Raw genomic sequence first — 20,972 nt, 5'->3', positions numbered from 1 at the left:
AATTGCCATTGCCAAAGACCTGAATTAAATTGTAAAAATTAATAAAAGTCTTATTTTGGGTAAAGTGACAAAGATGTGTAATTCCTCTGATTTTCGAAGAGGTGAAGTTTAATGGGGTTTTTTTTTTTTTTTTGGTTGATTATCTGGGTTATTCCAAATAGGAGAGTAAGGAGATGGTGAGGCTGTGGAGTTGGTAATATTTCCCACCAGGCTGACAGAGATGACTCTATGGATATGCTGTGAAAAGTTTGTCTGATGAATGGGAGATTCAATAAAAGTATGTCTCGCCATAATGCTCGATCAGTTTGTAACCAGAACAATTTGGATTGAGGATTAAACCATTTAATAAGATATTTTAGCTGATTAGCTAAATAATATAATTCTATATTTGCTGCTTCTAGACCTCCTGGAGATTTTTGTTTTTGCACAATTTGATATGGGGAGTTTTATTTTTCCAACAAAATTTTGACAGAGATGACTTAATAGACTTGAACAAGGAGGTTTTAGGAGATACAGGGATCACTGACAATACATAATAGAATTTTGGAAGGACTGAGATTTTAACTGTTGCTATCCTTCCACTAAGTGATATAGGTAGGTTGATCCAGGGGTTTAAATCCTCTGGGATAAATTTAAACAAGGGAGTGAAATTCATCATTCATTCTGTCAGCTTGGAGGAAACTTTAATACCTAAATATCTAATATTGTCTGTTTGAAGGTGATGGGGCGAAACAAGATCTGCCACATCCTCCTCATCCATACAGAGTGGTAAAATAGTGGATTTCGACCAGTTTATAGGGGAGCTGGAGACTATTTAGAACAACAATTGTTGCATTGTTACCTATTTAGCTGTTACTGTCACTTATATTCACAAACAATAGGCTAACTTTTTTATGTCATGCAGATTAACTATGTACTGACGTGTACTCTAACTGAGTGTAATATTAAATATTCATGCAATTCGTTTCACTTTTTTGAATGGGGTTTTGAAAAACCAGCTTTCTGGTACAGTACTACTTGCTGAATGCACAGTGCACTGGAGTAGACAGTGGCGAGAACTGCCTTTCACTTCCTTTCATCAGAAAGTTTCAGTGTAACTTTTTCAGCCTTACAGTATTCCAGAAGAGTCGGTAAGTTTCAGTATGAATTGACATGTACACTTGACCACACACCTTTTCTAAAAGTCAGCATTTCCTATTTAGCATGCAAGTCATCTGTTTAAACTGCATTTCATCAACTGGTTGCTTCGCTTGCCTTGTAAGATTTGGATAAATAAGTAATAACTGTAACCTGAACCTTCAGCTTGCGTTCCATGGTCATGACCCACGAGTGCAGAGGTTGAGACATGCTAACAAGGGATCAGAGTGATGCAGTCACTGGTGTGTCATCAGTCACTCACCTGTAGCAGCAGAATGAATTGTGGGAAGCGCTGAATAGGTTTAACCATCAAGCCATATAGGGTGATTCTGTCTGGGCTTGATGCCTGCTTCCTCTAAAGGTCGAAAGAAAAGAGTTTTTTTTTCCACTGAGCTTAAAATAGGAAGTGCTTCATGTTTCAAAACAAAGTATTGTATTTTCCAAGATCACTTGATCACTTGAGGTAAATGGTTGTAACTAACAGTTAGAGATCCTACAACCACTTGATTATGGTCCACATGGAATATTGCCCTATGCCTGTATGTAGCATGCTGGGAAGAATGGGGAGGATTTCCTCGTCTTCCACGGTTGCTGTACAACACTACAGAGCTGAGTCATTTTCAAATATGTATTAACTCTTGATATTGAAAGTCTGCTGCTGATCTCAGTGGCTGATTCACAGTTTCCCCCTTCCTTATTCTGAGATTTCCAGGTGTGGGTAAAAGAACCACAGATGATGTTCCTCAGGAAAGCAGAAAAAGTTGATCATCAAAGCAGACTGTTTCTTAGGCATATAGAGGATTCTCTTCTCTCAAATTGACTGCATTTTGTGCTGCTGCATTTTAAAATGATTTCATATTAAATATTAAAGTTAAATAGCACAGGTGGCCAAACAGTGGCTGTGGCACATTATACTGTTTGTATTGTTTGTCTGAAAAGACGGAGAATAATGTGCATATGTGTTTCAATAAAGATGTCATGGTATTCATGCAGATGCTGTAGTTGAATGTTTCAGTTGAAGTTCATAAGTGTTCTATAGTCTGTAACACTGACAACACTATTAAATAACTACAGATTATATGTTCGGGAATTTTACTTCTATGTATTTTTCTTTCTTTCAGTGTGGCATAGTGGTGAAGTGTCTAGCACTGTTACTTCGCAGTAAGGTCCTGAGTTGGGATGGGTACCGGTATCCGGTGCCATGATGGCACCGGTTCTGACATAAACGGCACCGGTTCTGACATAAACGGCACCAGTTCTGAGCGGCGAACAGGTGGATGATGTCTCTCTTTTAAACCCGGCCCAATAAGGCTAAACACGTTATTAAATTAACGCCTGTAAGGTGAACTAGCAAACACCGTCGTAGTTACATGCGGCTGTCTTCTTGTTTGATGGCAGATACTCCCTTCACCCTGGCCAAAAAGGCTTAAATGACAAAAAAAAAAGTGTAAAACAGTCAAACATGAGAGGTTTTTGGACAAAGTTTGTGTTTTTTCCATTGTTTAAGCACTGCTTCCAGCCAAGAGTGATACCATATATGCCCTATAGCTGCAGAAAAGGCTAACATTGTTATCTTTTTACAAAAAAAACAGCTGAACGTGAGGTTTTTGGACCAATTTTGTGTTCTCCATTCTTTAAGCACCGGTTTGAGCACCGTTTAAGCACCGGCACCGTTTCAAAAGTACCAGTTTGGTACTGGTATCGGATAAAACCTAAACGATACCCATCCCTAGTCCTGAGTATATATATTATACACACACAGGTATATATATGCAAATATATCTGTGAAGGTTCTCAGTCATCCAGGTCATTGTAGTCAAAGGAGCTTGCAAAGAAAACCGTCTGGACTTCTTTAAGTTGCTTGAAGACGTTTCACCTCTCAAATGGTCAGGAGTCCCAGATATAAACCTAGTGGGAGTATCCCCCACAGAGGGACAAAAGGACCCCCTGATGATCCTCTAATCGCCTGAGCCAAGGTGTGAAACTGGGTGTGGGTCCCAATCAGCCAGGGTTTCGGGTGAGCTCATTGTGAAACCTGGCCCCACCTTATCATGCGAATTCCTGAGGTCAGATGGCCCAGCCGGTGTATCAGAAAAACTCAGGAGAGTTTTCTCCAAGCATGACATCCCGGTGCATTTCAGACCCAGCAACATGCTCAGACAAAGACTGGTTCACCCGAAAGACAAAACTCCAAAACACAGACTTAACAATGTGGGGTATGCTGTGCAGTGCAGCGAGGAATGCCCAGACCTCTACATTGGAGAGACCAAACAGCCACTTCACAAGCGCATGGCACAACACAGAAGAGCCACTTCCACAGGACAAGACTCAGCTGTCCATCTGCATCTTAAGGATAAAGGACACTCTTTTGAGGATGCCAATGTTCACATTTTGGACAGAGAGGACAGATGGTTTGAAAGAGGAGTGAAAGAAGCCACCTATGTGAGCGACTGTGAGCGACCATCTTTGAACAGAGGCGGTGGTTTACGACACCAACTCTCTGCCATCTATAATCCAGTTTTGAGTTCCCTCCCCAGACGCCTTAATGCCCACTCACATCCTGGGCCATCTGACCTCGCATGATAAGGTGGGGCCAGGTTTCACAATGAGCTCACCCGAAACCCTGGCTGATTGGGACCCACACCCAGTTTCACACCTTGGCTCAGGCGATTAGAGGATCATCAGGGGGTCCTTTTGTCCCTCTGTGGGGGGATACTCCCACTAGGTTTAAATCTGGGACTCTCCACCATTTGACCTTAGAACTGAAGAAGCTTCTCGGATGAGAGGTGAAACGTCTTCAAGCAACTTAAAGAAGTCCAGACGCTTTTCTTTGCAAGCTCCATATGCAAATATATGCAAAACAAGAGAAAGGCATTCAATAGAAAAGGCAAACATTAGAGGACAGGTTCCAAAGTGTTTGGAAGTAGTGCAAGAGGACTTGGTCTGAGTAAAGTCTGTGTGTGAGTGTGGCCTGAGTGATGAGGGTTACTCCAACCATGGCTCAGATTGGTGGGTCAGTGGGCAGGATTGGGGTCACCTGTGAGTGCCCTGGATTGGGGTCACCTGTGAGTGCCCTAGATTTCCTGAGACAGAAGGAGCTGGTGATGGCCTCGGCAGAGGGCAGCCACTGATTCTTTTGTTACCCCTCCTGTTCTCAGTAGTGGCCTTTGCATATCAAACACCCAAGCAGTAAGGGAGCATGCTCCCCACTCAGGAGCAGTCAAAGGTAAGCTGCAGCTTCTGGTCCAGTTTGTTTTTCATGTTTTTCATGTCCGTGTGCGCAGCCATCTTGGAATGAGTAGTTCCTTTCCCATTTATTATTTATCTGCACATTTTCCTTTTTTCACTTCCTTTATTATTTTTGCCATTTGGCCATTCTTCTTTCCAGAGTTTTGTCATATCTCATATGCCCTGCCATGGGGTTATAATGAGCTGTCTTGAAAATCATTTCCTGGTGGCTCTTAGTCACTAACAACTAGGTGTGTTCCTCCTCTGTACAAGTGTCACGACTCACTCGATAAAGCCTATCATTTAACAATACAAAGTGCGGTCCGCGCATCATCAGGGCGCGCCGAGTGACCATCAATTTCTATCACTTGGTCAAAGGTTGAGTGTAGGGTGTCATCACAAGATTAGTCCAGTGGAAAATCTTCCGTGGGGTGAATCGCAGCCAATCGGTTCCCAGAATTAGGGGATGCGACAGGTGCGAGCAAACTGCTGCCTTTACTCTATGCATGTTGCCCTTGTATTCCAATAGCAGCAGCACAAGTGGGGTAATTGTGAATATCCCCATGAACACATCTAACCTCCACCCACTCTGCCTCCAACAATGCCACGGGGAGAACCAGGGTCTGCATGACACCTTACCAGAATGTGGTATGTTCCTCCAGGACCGTGGCAGGGTGCTGGAGCCCCGGCGACGGTTCAAATATTAAAACTATGCAAGTACTTTTTAAAATGTCAATGGATAAAATGAATATTGGGTTACACTTCTGGATGTGGGCGGTCATGGTCTTCAGCTACTTGCTTTCAACATAGAAAGAAGGGGAAATTGCTGCTGGCTTGTAAGGGAGCCCATCTTCTTGCCAAAAGGCTGGAACAGTGCTGAGAGTAAGAGGCTTCAGGTGCTCACAGCTCAAACTTTACACTTCTAAGTTCATAAAAAATCTCATAACCTTATAAACCATGTATTCTCAGGATATGGGAACTTAACAAAACATTAGAATTTCCATAATTCCTCATATCAGCACAGCCTGTTCTGATATTATACTCACTCATAGCTGATTCCACTCCAAGTCACATTTTAGCTATTCCTGTAAGACTTTATTCATCTGTCTCACTCTCATGGCCAATTCATGATCACCAGTTAACCTTAAGTCTATGTCTTTGCACTGCGGAAGGAAATGGGAATACCTGGCAAAAACCCACACAAGCACATGGATAACCTTCAAACTCCTCACAGAAAGGCCTCATCTCGAATTCAAACCAGGAAACATTTAGCTGCAAGGTGACAAATGCACCAACCATCCACCACCATGCCACCCTTTTCACTTTACAGCTTTTCACATTATTTTCATTTAAACTGCACTTTTAAAAAGGTCACACTTGTTTATCATTTGGTATAATTTGATTTTAAATCCAGTTAACAATCCTACTCTTCTTAGTTCTCCCCTGAAGGGAGGGAACATGTAATCGGTTCCGTTTGTCATTTGTCACATTTGACAATGTGGTGTAAATGTGCAGTGTGAGCACCTTAAGAAAGTCCAAGAAAGCAGGTTTTGACAAGCAGGCCTTCTTGATAAGAGCCATGGCGCTGGTGAAGTTATTGATGTAGTCACTATACACGTTCAGAACCATGGACTTTGAAAACTGTGAAGGAAACATTGTGACATAAGGACTCTGCTTCGCCACAATATTTGTATGATAAGATTCACAGTAATTCAACATGTGGAACTACAAAGTAAATAAATGGTTGACGAGTCAATATTTTTGTCAAACCATTAGCCATCATAGGTTATTCTGACTGCCCTCTGAAACACGGAGCTCCCACTCTAACAGACTGACTCACTATGGAGCTAAGTCAGGGTCAAAAGTTTTATTCATTTGAAAAAGTTATTTGAAAATGACTGTTCTTATTTATAAAGTGCTTTACAAAACAGAACATTACGGCTAACGGGTGGATTTTCCCCATTTGAGTGCAGTTAGGCAAACAGCCACTTACTGCTAAAGAGTCAGACAGTAAAAGTGGACAGCATAGCCTCAGTTTCTTAACATAAAACTCACTGCTGCATCCAGGGACAGCATAAAAGTGATCCCCTTAAACTGACTTTTAGTTTTAGTGTCACAGCTGTCATGGTCCTGGTCTGTGACCCAGTGTTTCTATGTTCCTTAGGCTTTATCTGGCATTGTTTAGGTTACTAGTTTAATCACTGGTATTTCTGGTTCTCTTAGTTTTCGCCTTGTGTTATATTTATTTTTTTGTGTGTAGTTGTATGTTACTGTGCTTCCCCTGTGTTCCATGTTTCTCATTTAGTCACCCTTGTCTTCATGTTCGTTTATCTGCTATGTCCGTGTTAGGTCTTCCTTTTCTGTCTCCCTAGTCGACTATTTTCTCATGTCTGTTTCTCCCCTGGTCGCCAGTGTCAAGCCTGTGTGTCTTAGTCTGTGTCTCAGAGTGTTTCCTGTTTTATTTTGACAGTCTATCATCTTGTGTTCATTATGTTCAATTTTTCTAACTTTACAGCAGTAAAGCTGCCTCCTTTCATTCATCACTTTGTGTTACACGTCCTGCATTTGGGTCCGACCTCTGCCTGTCACACAGTGCTAACCATGACAACAGGAGATGTCAGTCATTAGTCTACATTCTGCTTCTCCCTTTTGATACACGCTCACAACACAAAATTAGGGAAACTGAAAAAAGGGTCTGAAACTGGATGAGATCAAATGAGATTTGAAACAAAGAAAAGTGAATTTAAAGCTAAAAATAAATTGGAAAAAAATACTTGCATTAAAACGAATAGTTTATTTAAAATAAAACAGTTTATGTTTTTTTCACTTTCTTTTAAAACATGAAAACGTAGAATTTCACTTTCAAATAACTTTTTCAAATTAATTAAACTTTTGACCACAATCTTGCTCCATAAATGCTTTCACCTTCTATATTTCAGTATGCCTGTCAGGCAGAGAGGCATCTATCAGATAATAATATTATGTCACTAAAATCAGGAAATAGCACAGCCATGATGGTCTGACAACCCCTATGCCTAATACATCACTGAGATTACCTCGGCTTAGAATCAGAGACTTCAGCTTTACAAAAACGATGTTATGAGCAGGTTGTGTGGAGTTTAAATGACTTGAAAGAGACTTTAGTAGTGTGATGATGGACACTTCACTTAAAGGTGAAGGATGACAGAAATTAAAAAGAGAAATTAGGAAGAAAATGTCAACTGACCGAAGCCACAAACAAGTCTCCTATCTTTTCACTTTGATCCCACTCGGCCACGCGGGATGCAAGGGCAATCTGGAACATGCAGTGACACTGATAGATCTCGTGCAGGCGGTGAAAGATCTGACGCACCTTCTTTGGGTTTAAAATCACAGACTGTGTCTCCAGCAAAGGCTTCTGGTACTCCTGAAGGACAAAGACAGACCAGTCTGGTATACTGCATATCTGTGGTTATGGTTCTGTTAGGTTACCCAAACAGTACTTAAACTGTATACTTTGCATTTTGATATCCATGATGAATTCATCTGCTAAATAATGACCCACAATGTTAAATATTAGAAATTGGGATGTCATATTTCTGATGGCTGAAGTTTTTTCTGCTTAAGTATAAAGTAATTAAAGTTTTAGAGTGAGTTCCCCAAAGTGCTCAGATGAACACTGAACATTTATAATTAACCTTTATATTAAAATGCAAAATTTGGATATAATATAAAAAATATAAAATTCGTGACTGAGTTCCACACTGACAACACCTGAAGAGAAACGTGTCTCACCTGAAGGATTCGTTTGAGAGAGTCCAAGTAGCTGCTCTCACTTTGCACAATGGATCTGAGGATGAGACGTCTGACAACCTGAACGAAGCACCAATAAGTGAAATGGATCCAGCAAACCAATGACCGTAAATATTAACAATAAAAACATGCGCAAACAGTTTCAGTTTTAGAAAAGTTGTAGATGATGAGTCAAGACGAATGCAGAAATATGGAACAACAGGGAGGACAAAATTTCTTAAACTTCAGCCACAGTTGTTTGATATTTATTTGAAGTAGTTCATGTTAAATTATTTGTTTTAAACATCCTAGAAAACATGATCATGTTAAGAATGCTTAAATAACTTTGACCTTGCAGTAAGTGTAGGTGGCTGTGGCTCAGTAGCATAGAGTAGTTGGTAACTATATGCCAAGCTGCCTCAATACACTATTGCAATGTCCTTGGGCAAGTGACAGTTACTGATGCATCAATCAGTAACTGTGCAACTGTGTGTGTGTGTGTGTGTGTGTGTGTGTGAAAACTAGAAAACTATGAATGTGACCTGTAGTAAAAAAAAACACTTTAAGTGCTCAGTTAGAGCAGAAAAGTGCCATACATTTACCAGTCCATACACAAATCTCCATTAGGTTAGGGTCACAGTTGTGAAATCAGGTCTTTTTCAAAGTCTTTTTGAGGATAATCATCTGTTGTTGATAGAATAATAACGTTTTACTGTAAGTAGCTACCACAAGTTCACTACTTGGCATGAATTCCTTTTATGTGTTGAATATGTCATGGAATAACACAGAAGCACCTGGCACTGAAACTCAGCCTCCAACTAAACACATGTATGACACATCTATGATATCTACCATGCCTTATTATTTCATTCATACGATTAGCAGAAAACTTATTGTGACCTTAAGATCGAGGTCATTGACATTCAAACTCGCCTGAGATTTTTAATAGATACACCTATGGTATTAATTTGGAGCTCCTACGTCGTCTTGATCCCACCTGGCAGGGTGACGACTAAAGGATGAGGACTAAATTACTAGACCCCTATGTGTTTAAAGAGAGCAAGGGATTTTCAACATAGCATTTCTAAATCTACTAGGTTTTTTTTAAAGCAAAAAATGTTTTTTTGCACTCAATAACAATTATTTTAGAAAAAAAAATCAGCAGGGTTTGAGCTGTCACCTGAGAAAGCCTCATGGCAAAAACAAAAGAACTCTGCTTAGACTTGAGAAAAACAATTGTTGATGCTCACAAAGCAGGAGATGGATATGCAAAATCATCTCAGCGTCTCCAAGTGTGAAGTATCAAAAATGTCAAAGATAGCCCTACAGTACAGAACCAGCCTGGTAGAGGTAGGAAGCGAAAGACTTGAAAGACTCTGGGAAGAAAACTAGTGAGAGATGTGTCCAAAGACCCCTGAACGTGAGGCGTATTCTTACAGAAGAAAAGAAGGTAAACACTAAATTCTGCATAAACATGGGCTGCATGATTTCAGGCCAAGAAAAACTCTACTTCTGCAGAAGAGACACTGTCAAGCCAGACTCAAGTATGCCAAGGACAACCTGGAGAAAGATTATGCATACTGGAAGTGCATCCTTTAGTCAGATAAGACAGAACTAGAGCTCTTTGGCCACAAAGATGCTGCTTATGTTTGGGGAAAGATGAAGCACAGTGATGGGTATTTGTGGAGATGTTTTGGTGCATCTGGACATGAATCTCATCAAGGTGAAAGGAATCGTGAAGAAAGAAGGGTACGTGAAGATTTTGAGAGAAAACATCAACCAGTCAGCAGCAAAACTGTTTCATCGCTTTGTCTTCCAAGTTGTTTTAGGTTGGTGTCATGGACAGCAGCCTAAAACATACATCACTCCTGGTGAAGAAATGCCCCTACACAATACATAGGAATTTTCCCCAAAAAATCCTTGTTGTGTTTTAATTCTGTCCTCAGCTGTAGACAATAGTCAGCCACCATAAGATCAAATACAGACTTCATGTGAAAGACAGAAAACAGTAACAATGTTCCTATGTGGGTGATTTTAGGTTGTGTTCATTCAACTAATAAAGTGATCAATATATGGAGAACTGACATCAGAGCATCACAGGAAAATCCAATTTCATCAGTGCAGCCTTTAATAAGTCAGCAGAAATACAGATTAGTGAACATATGCTGACATGCACACCTGCTGACTGCTGAGTCCCTCTGGCATGGGGCAGAGTTGTGGTGGAGGGTGTTTTACCTCACACAAAAACACATCTATGTAACCGGCATCATCTTTTCCATCACCTGCAAAATCAAACAACCAGAGAGTGTTTGCATCACAAGTCATTTACTGCCTTTCCTGGCTCATTTATTAACTACTGTCTTCTTTTCCATCACTGTAACTGAATATGTTATTCATATAAAGAGCATTTTATTATTATAAATCTCACACACTTACATACACACATGTGTAGTCACTTTTCTAAATTCCCCCCTCGCCCCTGCAGGCGGTCTTTATCCTTCAAACTCGGATCTTTAACGAGAGGCCTGGAAGCTGGAGGGTCCTGCTCAGTATCTTAGCTGTTCCTAGGACTGCGCTCTGGACAGAGATCTCAGATGCTGTTCCTGGGATCTGCTGGAGCCACTTGCACTTGGTCACTGCACAAAGTGCTCCAATTACCACTGGGATCACTGTTGCCTTCATCCTTCAAATCTTAAGTTCTTCTCTGAGTCCTTGGTACCTCCCCAGCTTTTCATGTTCCTCCGTTCTGATGTTGCTAGCACTTGGTATGCCGGCCACTAGCCCTGCCTGCTTGTATCTTGCACCCTGCTGTTATGTGCTGGATTGTGTCAGGCGCATCTTTACACAGCCTGCACCTGGGGTCTTGCCTGGTGTGATAGACCCCAACCTCTATGGATCTTGTGCTCAGAGCTTGTTCCTGCGCTGCCATGATTAGTGCCTCTGTGCTGTCTTTCAGTCCAGCTTTGTTCAGCCACTGGTAGGATTTCTGGATGTCAGCCACCTCCTGCCAGGGGTACATACCGTGCAGTGGCCTGTTCTTCCACAATGGTTCCATGTGGTATTGAGGCAGGTTTTCTGCCGGTAATTTGATGGGAGCTGTTCCTTCTGGGGATCAGGACTGTCCAACCTTCAGTAAGCCAATCCGGGTGTCTCTCACCTTTCAGCACCTGGTTCGTTGGTGCTGTCAGAGGCTCATGGAGTGCAGTCAGCTTCTTGTCTGGCTTCAGCTATCTCTTTCCCACTCATATCTGAGATAGGGTACATTAGCATGAGGGGTCTAGCCTAGGAATCCTTACCGGATGCAGAAGCCCTGGTTGGGAATTGAACCCCGGACATGAATTTCCAAAGGCATGTAATTATAATTTTTATTATTTTATATGCTAAATGTTAAAAAGAATGTTGACAGGTTTCTGCCGTACCCTGTACAAAAGTAAAAATAATAATGGTGACATCAGCTGTTTTTTTAACTATTGTTTGCACCCTCGGTTTGGCACCCTTGGTGTTGGATCCAAAAGTGACTGGTAATGGGCTGGCTGTGACAGAGGACGTTTGTACATAAGGTAGCAAGTTATCAGTTACAAGGTAGCAACACTCTAAATCATGACTCAAATAGGCCCATTATTTACAAAATGAACATCATAGACTTGAATCTTGGAAAACTTGCAACTCAGGCCAAAAACTTTTTAAAGAACGTTATAATTTTCATTTTTAATTATTAATGAATTATTTAAGGATTAATCCCAGCTCCAATTCTATACCTGTAGAGTCTTTTCTCTGTAGGAATGACACTTTGCGAATCATTGCTAACTTTCTCCTTCCTAAACCCTCCTTGGTACCGTTTCTTGCTGCTTTCATCAATTACTGAACCTGGAATACAAGAACAGATGTGTAACCATGGTTACTTCAAATTCAAATCTGAAAAAATTAAACCACTTGTATTGTATCAAAATACTATTGGGGTTTATTTCATTTCTGGCAAAAGCAAAATAAAACCATATCTATCTGAAGTCATTTAAGATTATCTGATTAACAGTCAGAGTAAAAAGTAGTTTGTTCAAAGATGGAAGAGACAAACAGCTGAAGTGACTAGCACTACCTTAGTGTCACAGGTCTGTCTGATGTGGGCAAAAAGAGGCATACTGATACACAAAGCCAGCTCTCTCCTGGTGACAGCACAAAGGTCTTTGAGCCCCGGCACATCTGCAGGCAGCTGACAGTTGAACATCAGGAGGCAGAGACACAGCATTAGTTTAACTTTGACACGCCTGACAACTCATATCAATAAACACAACACAATACGACAAGAAGTTCAGTTAAAGACACATGTTAGTAGGTTTCCCACATACCCAGAAAATGAACCGCTGCCTAGGTCTTTGTTAAATAAACTTAACAATATTGATGTTTTTGCAAAGTTTTATACACATCTGATCAATACTTCTGCACATACAGTAGTTGTCAGAAGTTTACATACATTCATCCTGAGCGAATGTACAAGTTTGAATTTATTTGGGATTTTCTTTAATATTAGAAGCCACATTCAGACAGTCGATGGATCACACACACAGTGATGATGCATTATTTTGTATGTTTTCAACACTTTGTTTTAGGGATCAAATCACAAACCTTCCATTTGGCAGATAAATGACTGTGGTTCATGTGGGAAACTGTTATATCTAACTAAATGAAAGTGACTTTAATGTGAGGGTAGAGGGCCATCACTCTAAAGAAACACATTTACAATGAAGGAAATGTATGTGAAACTGAGATCTAAACTTGGCTTGGCAAGAAACTACAGACACACATGAACTTTAACATCTTAAAACATGGACTGACAAATCTAATAAAAAAGCATAACATTAAGATTTATTGTTGCATATATTCTCTAAGAGAAAGTTAATCATAATATCTGTCTCTAGCAATTGTTCATATTTCCTTTGTATATAGTTTTAAGACACCTACCTTCTGTTCACACAAACCACTTTATTTATCCAAAGTAAAGAGATTCCGTGTTGTGTTGACCCAGCTGATGAACTCCTTATTCAATATTCCGAACTTTACAAATTCTCCCCACTAACCAAGTCAAATTACTCAAGTTACATTTTACCCTTTTCAAAACACTGAGCGGCGAAAGTCCAACAGCAAGTTACAGCACATGGTGACAAAAGCAGAAGACAGAAGTGCTGACATGGTGAGGGACTGCCAGAAATAAATCACTTCCTCTTTTCATCATTCTCGGGTTGATTCACACAGAAGTTTAAAACAGATGTAGTTATTCCTTAGCAAAGTGATTTTTGGGCTGAAAAACTATGAATCGTTTAAAGCTAATCCTGACACTGCTGGACTTTTTCCACAAAGGTTGAATCTGCCTATAATGAAAAAAATAAAGAGAATTATGACCAACTCTGCAGTTTCTCTCTTTCAGTTCATCATTTTGCACTTGTAAAATATTCTTAACTCCAACCACAATAAAACATGAATGCTGTTTTTACAGCGCCTTCTGTGATCCAAAATATATTAAATCTACTTTATTTCTTTAGTGAAGACTTTTTAAATGACTTCACATGCGGTTTTCAGAGTAAGCATATTGATAGTTTTTTTGTAATGACTTATCTTGCTGCTGCTGTGGGTTGGAGGAGCAGCCTCACAGTCACACGGGTCATCATAACGCTCAAACTCACTGCAGCTCCAGCTTTTGGAGCCGAGATGATCGGGTCTCTGAATGGTAAATGGCCTGTATTTGTATAGCGCTTTACTAGTCCCTAAGGACCCCAAAGCACTTTACACATCCAGTCATCTACCCATTCACACACTGGTGATGGTAAGCTACATTGTAGCCACAGCCAACCTGGGGCGCACTGACAGAGGCGAGGCTGCTGGACACTGGCGCCACCGGGCCCTCTGACCACCACCAGTAGGCAATGGGTAAAGTGTCTTGCCCAAGGACACAACGACCGAGACTGTCCAAGCCGGGGCTCGAACCGGCAACCTTCCAATTACAAGGCGAACTCCCAACTCTTGAGCCACGATCGCCCCGCCCCGATCGCCATGATGTCCTCAAAAGTCATCCACACCTGGACACAACATACTGTCAAGGTTAAAAAAGAGAGCAAACAACTGACATGTTTGTCGCTCTCTATTCTTCTTCTTAAATTCATATCGTTAACTTTGTTTTGGACTTGACCGATCAACCGTTAAACCTGTTATGTGGGGTCTATCACCAAAATACATTTTGCTCACATCTGAACCTGTTTGGCTCTAGCACAAATCTGCTCCACATTCCAACATAAAGAAGAAAAAGCCAACAACCATATGACCCCCTATCAGCAAGCACTTTGGCGACAGTGGGAAGGAAAAACTCCCTTTTAACAGGAAGAAACCTCCGGCAGAACCAGGTTCAGGGAGGGGCGGGGCCATCTGCTGTGACCGGTTGGGGTGAGAGAAGGAAAACAGGATAAAGACATGCTGTGGAAGAGAGACAGAGGTTAATAACAAGTACGATTCAATGCAGAGAGGTCTATTAACACATGTTAATGTTTTACTACAATCTGTGAAATATTAACTGATTTTCTTTTCTTCTACATACAAAAACAAATATTAAATAACTTTCCTTAAATGGACTGGTTCTTATTTAGTGCATTTGTACTCTGAGCACTCTACACAACTTGCCTAATTCACACATTTAAAGCACTTTTCTCTAGGTTGTTACTAAGTGCTTTCTGTCTAACACTCACACACATTCATTCTGTTACCCAAGGATATTTGACATGCAGACTGGGATCAAACCACCAACCTTCTGGTTAGTAGGTGACCTGCTCCACCACCTGAGCTACAGCCACCCACTAACATTTGTTGGATGTAGTTGTGCTCTCATCAGCTGCTTGTTATGTCTGTGGCGTCCCAAAAACCTGTTGTAGAGTTGGAAAGTATGGATGTCTGCTGGGAGGTTGCAGAGAGCCATCTGGTGGACAAACTGCTGAACAACACACCATGGTTGGAGTTCTCCTTCATTTTGGTTCAATTCTATATTATCCATATAGCTCCAAATCACAACAACTGCCACCTCAAGACCCTTTATGTTATAAGGTAAAGACTCCACTATAATACAGAGAAAACACCAACAATCAGATGAAGGAGAAAAAGGAAAAACTCTGTTTTATCAGGAAGAAATCTCTGGCAGAACTAGTCTCAGGGAGGTACTGGTTGGAAGTGATGGGAGGAAGACAGGACAAAAGACACAGTGGAAGAGAGACAGAGACTAATAATAACTAATGATTAAATGCAGCATGGTATCTAAACACATAGCGAGTAAAATGGGTTAGTGAAAAAAAAAAAAAACACTCAGTGCATCATGGAAGCCCCAAGCAGCCTAATGCAACATAAGTAAAGGAGGATTCCCAGAAAGCTGATCCAGCCCTAACTATTTTAAGACCAATTGTAAAAGTAGAGGGGTGTCTGAAAGCTGAAGGCTCTGCCTCCCATTCTACTTCTAAATACCCTATCACCACAAGTAATCCAGCAGTGTGAGAGCAAAGTTCTCTGTTGGGCTGATGCAGTACTAGAGATGGCACGATACCACTTTTTTATGTCCGATACCGATATCATAAATTTGGATATCTGCCGATACCGATATGAATCCGATATAGTGTTTTTTAATCAACAAAACTGTTTTTTTTTTAATATCTTGCTGCATTTTGTATAAGTTCATACTCAAGTATAAAACAACAACTACACTAAAGCTATTCTGTTATACCTATATGCAAAAAAAAAATTTCATAGTTCAGCAATACTGATCAATCTAATAAACTTAAACCTACACCATCCTCCCTATTCTGGTATTTTAAAGAGTACTTAGCGTAAATATTAAGCAACCTAACTAATAGGGTTCCAACTCACAGCAACAACAAAAATAAATAAATAAAAAATAGGGAACCACCCCTCACGCTCCACCTCATGATGCTTAATCAACGTAATCAACCTTAATTTGATGCAGTGTGGAAAAAAAATGCACAGAAATCAATTATTTTTCAAGAAATATTAAATAGATTCAACATCTTTCTTCAACAAAATTGCAGACTGCACAGATGGTACCTTCCCAAAGGAAAAAGTACTATAGCTTACTAGGGTATATATATTAGACTTAATAGTTACTATATACAGTAATTGACTTCTATTCATTTTACATCAAATTAAAACTTTGGGTGTCAGATAATTATTTATTAAAAGCTAGACATTTTAAATGAGAATAAGAAAGAAAAGTATGTCTTTGTGCCCCCTTTTCCCTGTTAATGCCCTATCGGCCCCCCTGGCTCAACTTTGCTAGATCCGCCCCTGCACAGTTACCAGCCGTCAGCTACGTAGAAAAAGATCCTCGAGTAGAAAGTAATAATAAATAAATTCTAACAACAGCTGATCAAGCTTAAACGTGCTGCTGTTGTTCAGCCGCTGGTTTCCTCTTTCTGGTGCAAAGTGGGCCAAAAACAAACCAGAGACACGGACTCGCGACAGAAAAGCCGATCAGCTGATCATTAAGCAGTTTCATGATTGAAGTAGCAGCAAGAAGTCGCTCCATATATCGTTTGTTAAGCTTAACGCAGGAATGCTTTACAAACATTCAGAGATGGACTTACACACTTGCTTTACTTCTCTCGGGGATAACTTTGTCGGAGATGAAATGCCGGGTTGCTAGCGAAGCTCCACATGCTATCCAGACCACCGACATGCCACAGCCGCTCTGTCACGTGATGCATACTGCTCCGACGTGCTAACGTTCTGAGGTGAGTTACGGCGTGTTGCAAGTTTTGTGAGGTGCTTTCGTGATATTTAATGGATCGGATTACATTTTTTTTTTCTCCGATATCTGATCCAGTAATTTAGGTCAGTATCGGACCGATACCGATACGTAATATCGGATCGGTCCATCTCTATGCAGTACTAATAGGTCTTTATTATAAAATGGGGCCTGATCATTTGAGCACTCACATGTAATAAGTAGGATTTTCTTGATTCAAATTAACAGGGAGCCAATGAAGACAAGAAAAATATGCTCTCTCTTTCTAGTCCCTGTCAGTACTCTTGCTGCAGCATTTTGGATTAACTGAAGGCTTTTCAGGGAGTTTTCAGGACATCCTGATAATAATGAATTGCAGTAGTCCAACCTGGAAGTAATAAATGCATGAACTAGTTTTTCAGCGTCACTCTGAGACAGGATATTTCTAACTTTAGAGATGTTGCGCATATGGAAGAACGCAGTCTTACATATTTGTTTAATATGTGCGTTGAAGGACATGTCCTGGTCAAAAATGACTCCAAGGTTCCTCACAGCATTACTGGAGGCCAAGGTAATGCCATCCAGAGTAAGAATCTGGTTAAGATAAGATAACCTTTATTAGTCCCATACGTGGGAAATTTGTTTTGTCACAGCAGGAAGTGGACAGTGCAAAAGTTATGATGCAAAAATTAGAATACAATAAGAATAAATACAGTACACAGCTGTACAGAATAGAATAAAATAATATACTATATACAGTAGAATAAAATAGAATAAAAATATACAATAAGATAAAAATAGAATACGAATGCTATATACAACTGAGTAAAAATACAACGATGCCAGAAAAGATTATTGCACTTAGTGTTATTGCACATGTGTGGGTGTGTGTGTTTGTTCAGTTAAAGTCTTTGTTGTGGAGTCTGACAGCAGTGGGGAGGAAAGACCTGCGAAATCTCTCCGTCCCACACCGTGGGTGCCGCAGTCTCCCACTGAAGGAGCTGCTCAGTGCTGTCACAGTCTGCTGCATGGGGTGGGAGACGTTGTCCAACAGGGATGACAGCTTAGCCGCCATTCTCCTGTCACTCACCACCTCCACTGGGTCCAGAGGGCATCCTAGAACAGAGCTGGCCCTTCGGATCACCCTGTTCAGTCTCTTCCTGTCCCCAGCAGAGATGCTGCCGCCCCAGCAGACCACACCATAAAAGATAGCAGAAGCCACCACAGAGTCATAGAAGGTCTTCAGGAGTGGGCCCTCCACCCCAAACGACCTGAGTCTCCGCAGCAGGTACAACCTGCTCTGCCCTTTCCTGTAGAGGGCGTCTGAGTTATGAGTCCAGTCCAGTCTGTTGTTCAGATGAACACCAAGGTACCTGTAGCTGTCCACAGCCTCAATGTCCATACCTTGGATGTTCAGTGGTTGCAGTGGAGAATGCTTGTGCCTGCGGAAGTCTACCACCAGCTCCTTGGTTTTACTGGCGTTGATCTGGAGGTAGTTCAGCTGGCACCAGTCCACAAAGTCTTGAGTCAGTCCTCTGTACTCCTTGTCGTCCCCATCAGTGATGAGGCCGACTATTGCAGAGTCATCAGAGAACTTCTGCAGGAAGCACTGGGTGGAATTGTGGGAGAAGTCTGCAGTGTAGATGGTGAAGAGGAACGGAGCCAGAACCGTTCCCTGTGGGGCCCCCGTACTGCAGACGACCCTGTCCGACACACAGCCCTGAGTCCTCACATACTGTGGTCGGTCGGTGAGGTAGTCCAAAATCCAGGTAGTGAGGTGATGGTCCACTCCAGAGTTCTCCAGCTTGTCCTTCAGAACCGAGGGAAGAATAGTGTTGAAGGCACTGGAGAAATCAAAGAACATGATTCTCACAGTGCTTCCAGCGGTCTCCAGGTGAGCGAGGGAACAATGTAGGAGGTGAATGACGGCATCATCCGCTCCAATGCCAGGCTGGTAGGCAAACTGAAGTGGGTCCAGTGATGAGCTTGTTAGGCGCCGAAGCTGAGCCAGGACCAACCGCTCCAGGGTCTTCATCAGGTGGGATGTCAGAGCCACCGGCCTGTAGCTGTTGAGGTCCTTGGGGCGTGAAGTCTTTGGCACTGGTACAACACAGGAGGTTTTCCAGAGCTGTGGGACTCTTCCCAACCTCAGGCTCAGGTTGAAGAGGTGCTCCATCACCCCACACAGTTGGTCCGCGCAGGATACCAGATACCATATTAGATACCATATTTCATGGCCGAGTACAATAACCTCAGTTTTATCTGAATTAAGAAGCAGAAAGTTAGCAGCCATCCAGGTCTTTATGTCTTTAAGACATTCCTGCAGTTTAACTAATTGGTGTGTGTTATCTGGCTTAATAGATAGAGCTGGGTGTCATCTGCATAGCAGTGAAAATTCATGCTGTGTCTTCTAATGATGCTGCATAGGGGAGGCATGTATAGTGTAAACAGAATTGGTCCTAGCACTGAACCCTGTGGAACTCCATAATTAGCCTCAGTTCACTGTGTGTTATGCTTGTATAACTATGCATGTGACAAATAAAGAACCTTGAACCTTGAAATTGGAGTCTATTAGATAGATATGATACAAACCACTGCAGCACGGTACCTGTAATACCTACAGCATGTTTGGCTCTTGGCGAAGGCGGTCGCACTTTTTCTCCTCTCCTCCTTCCCCTTATCTTCCCTGCTTAGCCTCTTGTGTCCTTGTCTTGTCTCGTGTGTATTACTTTCCCTCGAACAGTCTCTCACTGTCGTTCTCTAAAACCTAAAAGAGAATTATGGATTTGATCAACTGGTCTCTGAATGCTATTGACACCCTTTTCTCAACGAGAAGTCTGGGCTCGGGAGAGCCCGAGTGCCCTGGAGGGACTTTCCCTGCCGGATACACGATGGACGGGTGGCAGAAATGGAGGATCATGTGCCTGGTGGGACTGTCGATCAAGGACGCTGAAGATATCTACCTATTCGGAACCATGATAACAGGGTTCTTGCTGATCGGAGCTGTCTTGGCCCTGGCTTATCGGAGAATTAAGAGAGCGGAACCGGCTGTTCAACCCCCCCCAAGGCTGCCCGCTGGGATTGAAACGATGGGACGAGGCGCGACTTCTCACAACGAAAGCAGCATGGCTAACACCTTGGAGACGCTTACAGCTGCCATGAAGACTCAAAATAACACCATTGAGCGTATATTGGGATACATCAAAGAGAGGCCTGCTCAAAATGACACCCTTGAGCGAAAGTTGGATCACATCGCAGAACGGCTCACTGCAGTTGTGGGGTCTCAGAATTAAAAGAATGACAACACCACGGAACGGAAGTTTGATACCATCATGGGGAGGCTCGCGGTTCTCCAACGGGAGATATAGAGACCAGTGTCGGAGTGTTAAAGAACAGCTTTGAAATTCTCCTGAGCTGCTCGCATAAAAGAAAAATCAACAACATCAACACGCGGATACCTAGGCGCCAGCTGCGGGCCCAAGGCTGGAGCCGAACAAAAACTCCCAGATAACGACTGTGTGTTGACTATTCTTCCCACCCCATGCAAGGCCACTTGGGTTGGCTGGCAGACTGTTTACTTAGCCTGATAGGGGGGAGGACACTGTCTCAGCTGAACTCTGGACACGCACACACAAATGCCTTCGATGCTTGTTTCCTGCGGGGGAACATGGTGGGTCTGTGTGCCGCGCTGTGCAGGGCGGCTGCTGTGTTCGCTTTGTATTACTCCTCACCCCCCTACCCAATCCTGTGGCTTGTCATGTCTTTCACAAAGTTGTGCTGTGGACATTTATGTGCTTTTTGTGCAGGGGAGTTTTTTTGTTTCCTGTTCTCATGCTGTCCTACCATAGAAGCACATGTAACGCGGTTAAAGGACCAGGGCGCCTGACTGCAGCCTCATAGACAATGAGCTATCAGAATAGGATTCGACTATGGAGCCTAAGGGTGTGAATAAAACACAGGAAACAAAAGTAGAGCTCAAATATATATATATTATGTTTGTTATGAGAAGTGTATAGACGGATGTACAAAAGAAATAAAAACATATGCATATATATCACAAACAAAAATA

The 20,972-nt window shown here is 41.9% G+C and overlaps 1 protein-coding gene across 1 annotated transcript in view; it reads right to left on the bottom strand.

The window, feature by feature from the left end:
• arhgef10lb (Rho guanine nucleotide exchange factor (GEF) 10-like b) overlaps positions 1 to 13,234 on the bottom strand; it is a 38,693-nt gene extending 25,459 nt beyond the window's left edge. The window contains exons 1-8 of the mRNA XM_080899413.1: positions 13,096 to 13,234; positions 12,233 to 12,346; positions 11,895 to 12,003; positions 10,315 to 10,418; positions 8,140 to 8,217; positions 7,592 to 7,771; positions 5,890 to 6,006; positions 1,400 to 1,492 (exon numbers count right to left, since the gene is read on the bottom strand). Coding sequence (XP_080755539.1) covers positions 1,400 to 1,492; positions 5,890 to 6,006; positions 7,592 to 7,771; positions 8,140 to 8,217; positions 10,315 to 10,418; positions 11,895 to 11,991 — 669 coding nt within the window. The 5' untranslated portion in view covers positions 11,992 to 12,003; positions 12,233 to 12,346; positions 13,096 to 13,234. The remainder of the gene's footprint in view (positions 1 to 1,399; positions 1,493 to 5,889; positions 6,007 to 7,591; positions 7,772 to 8,139; positions 8,218 to 10,314; positions 10,419 to 11,894; positions 12,004 to 12,232; positions 12,347 to 13,095) is intronic.
• Between the last annotated feature and the right edge of the window lie 7,738 nt (positions 13,235 to 20,972).

The sequence above is a fragment of the Rhamphochromis sp. 'chilingali' genome (assembly GCF_963969265.1).
Source record: "Rhamphochromis sp. 'chilingali' genome assembly, chromosome: 12".
NCBI lineage: Eukaryota > Metazoa > Chordata > Actinopteri > Cichliformes > Cichlidae > Rhamphochromis > Rhamphochromis sp. 'chilingali'.
Note: the sequence above shows the minus strand (reverse complement) of the source record. Positions and strands in the feature narration are given on the sequence as shown.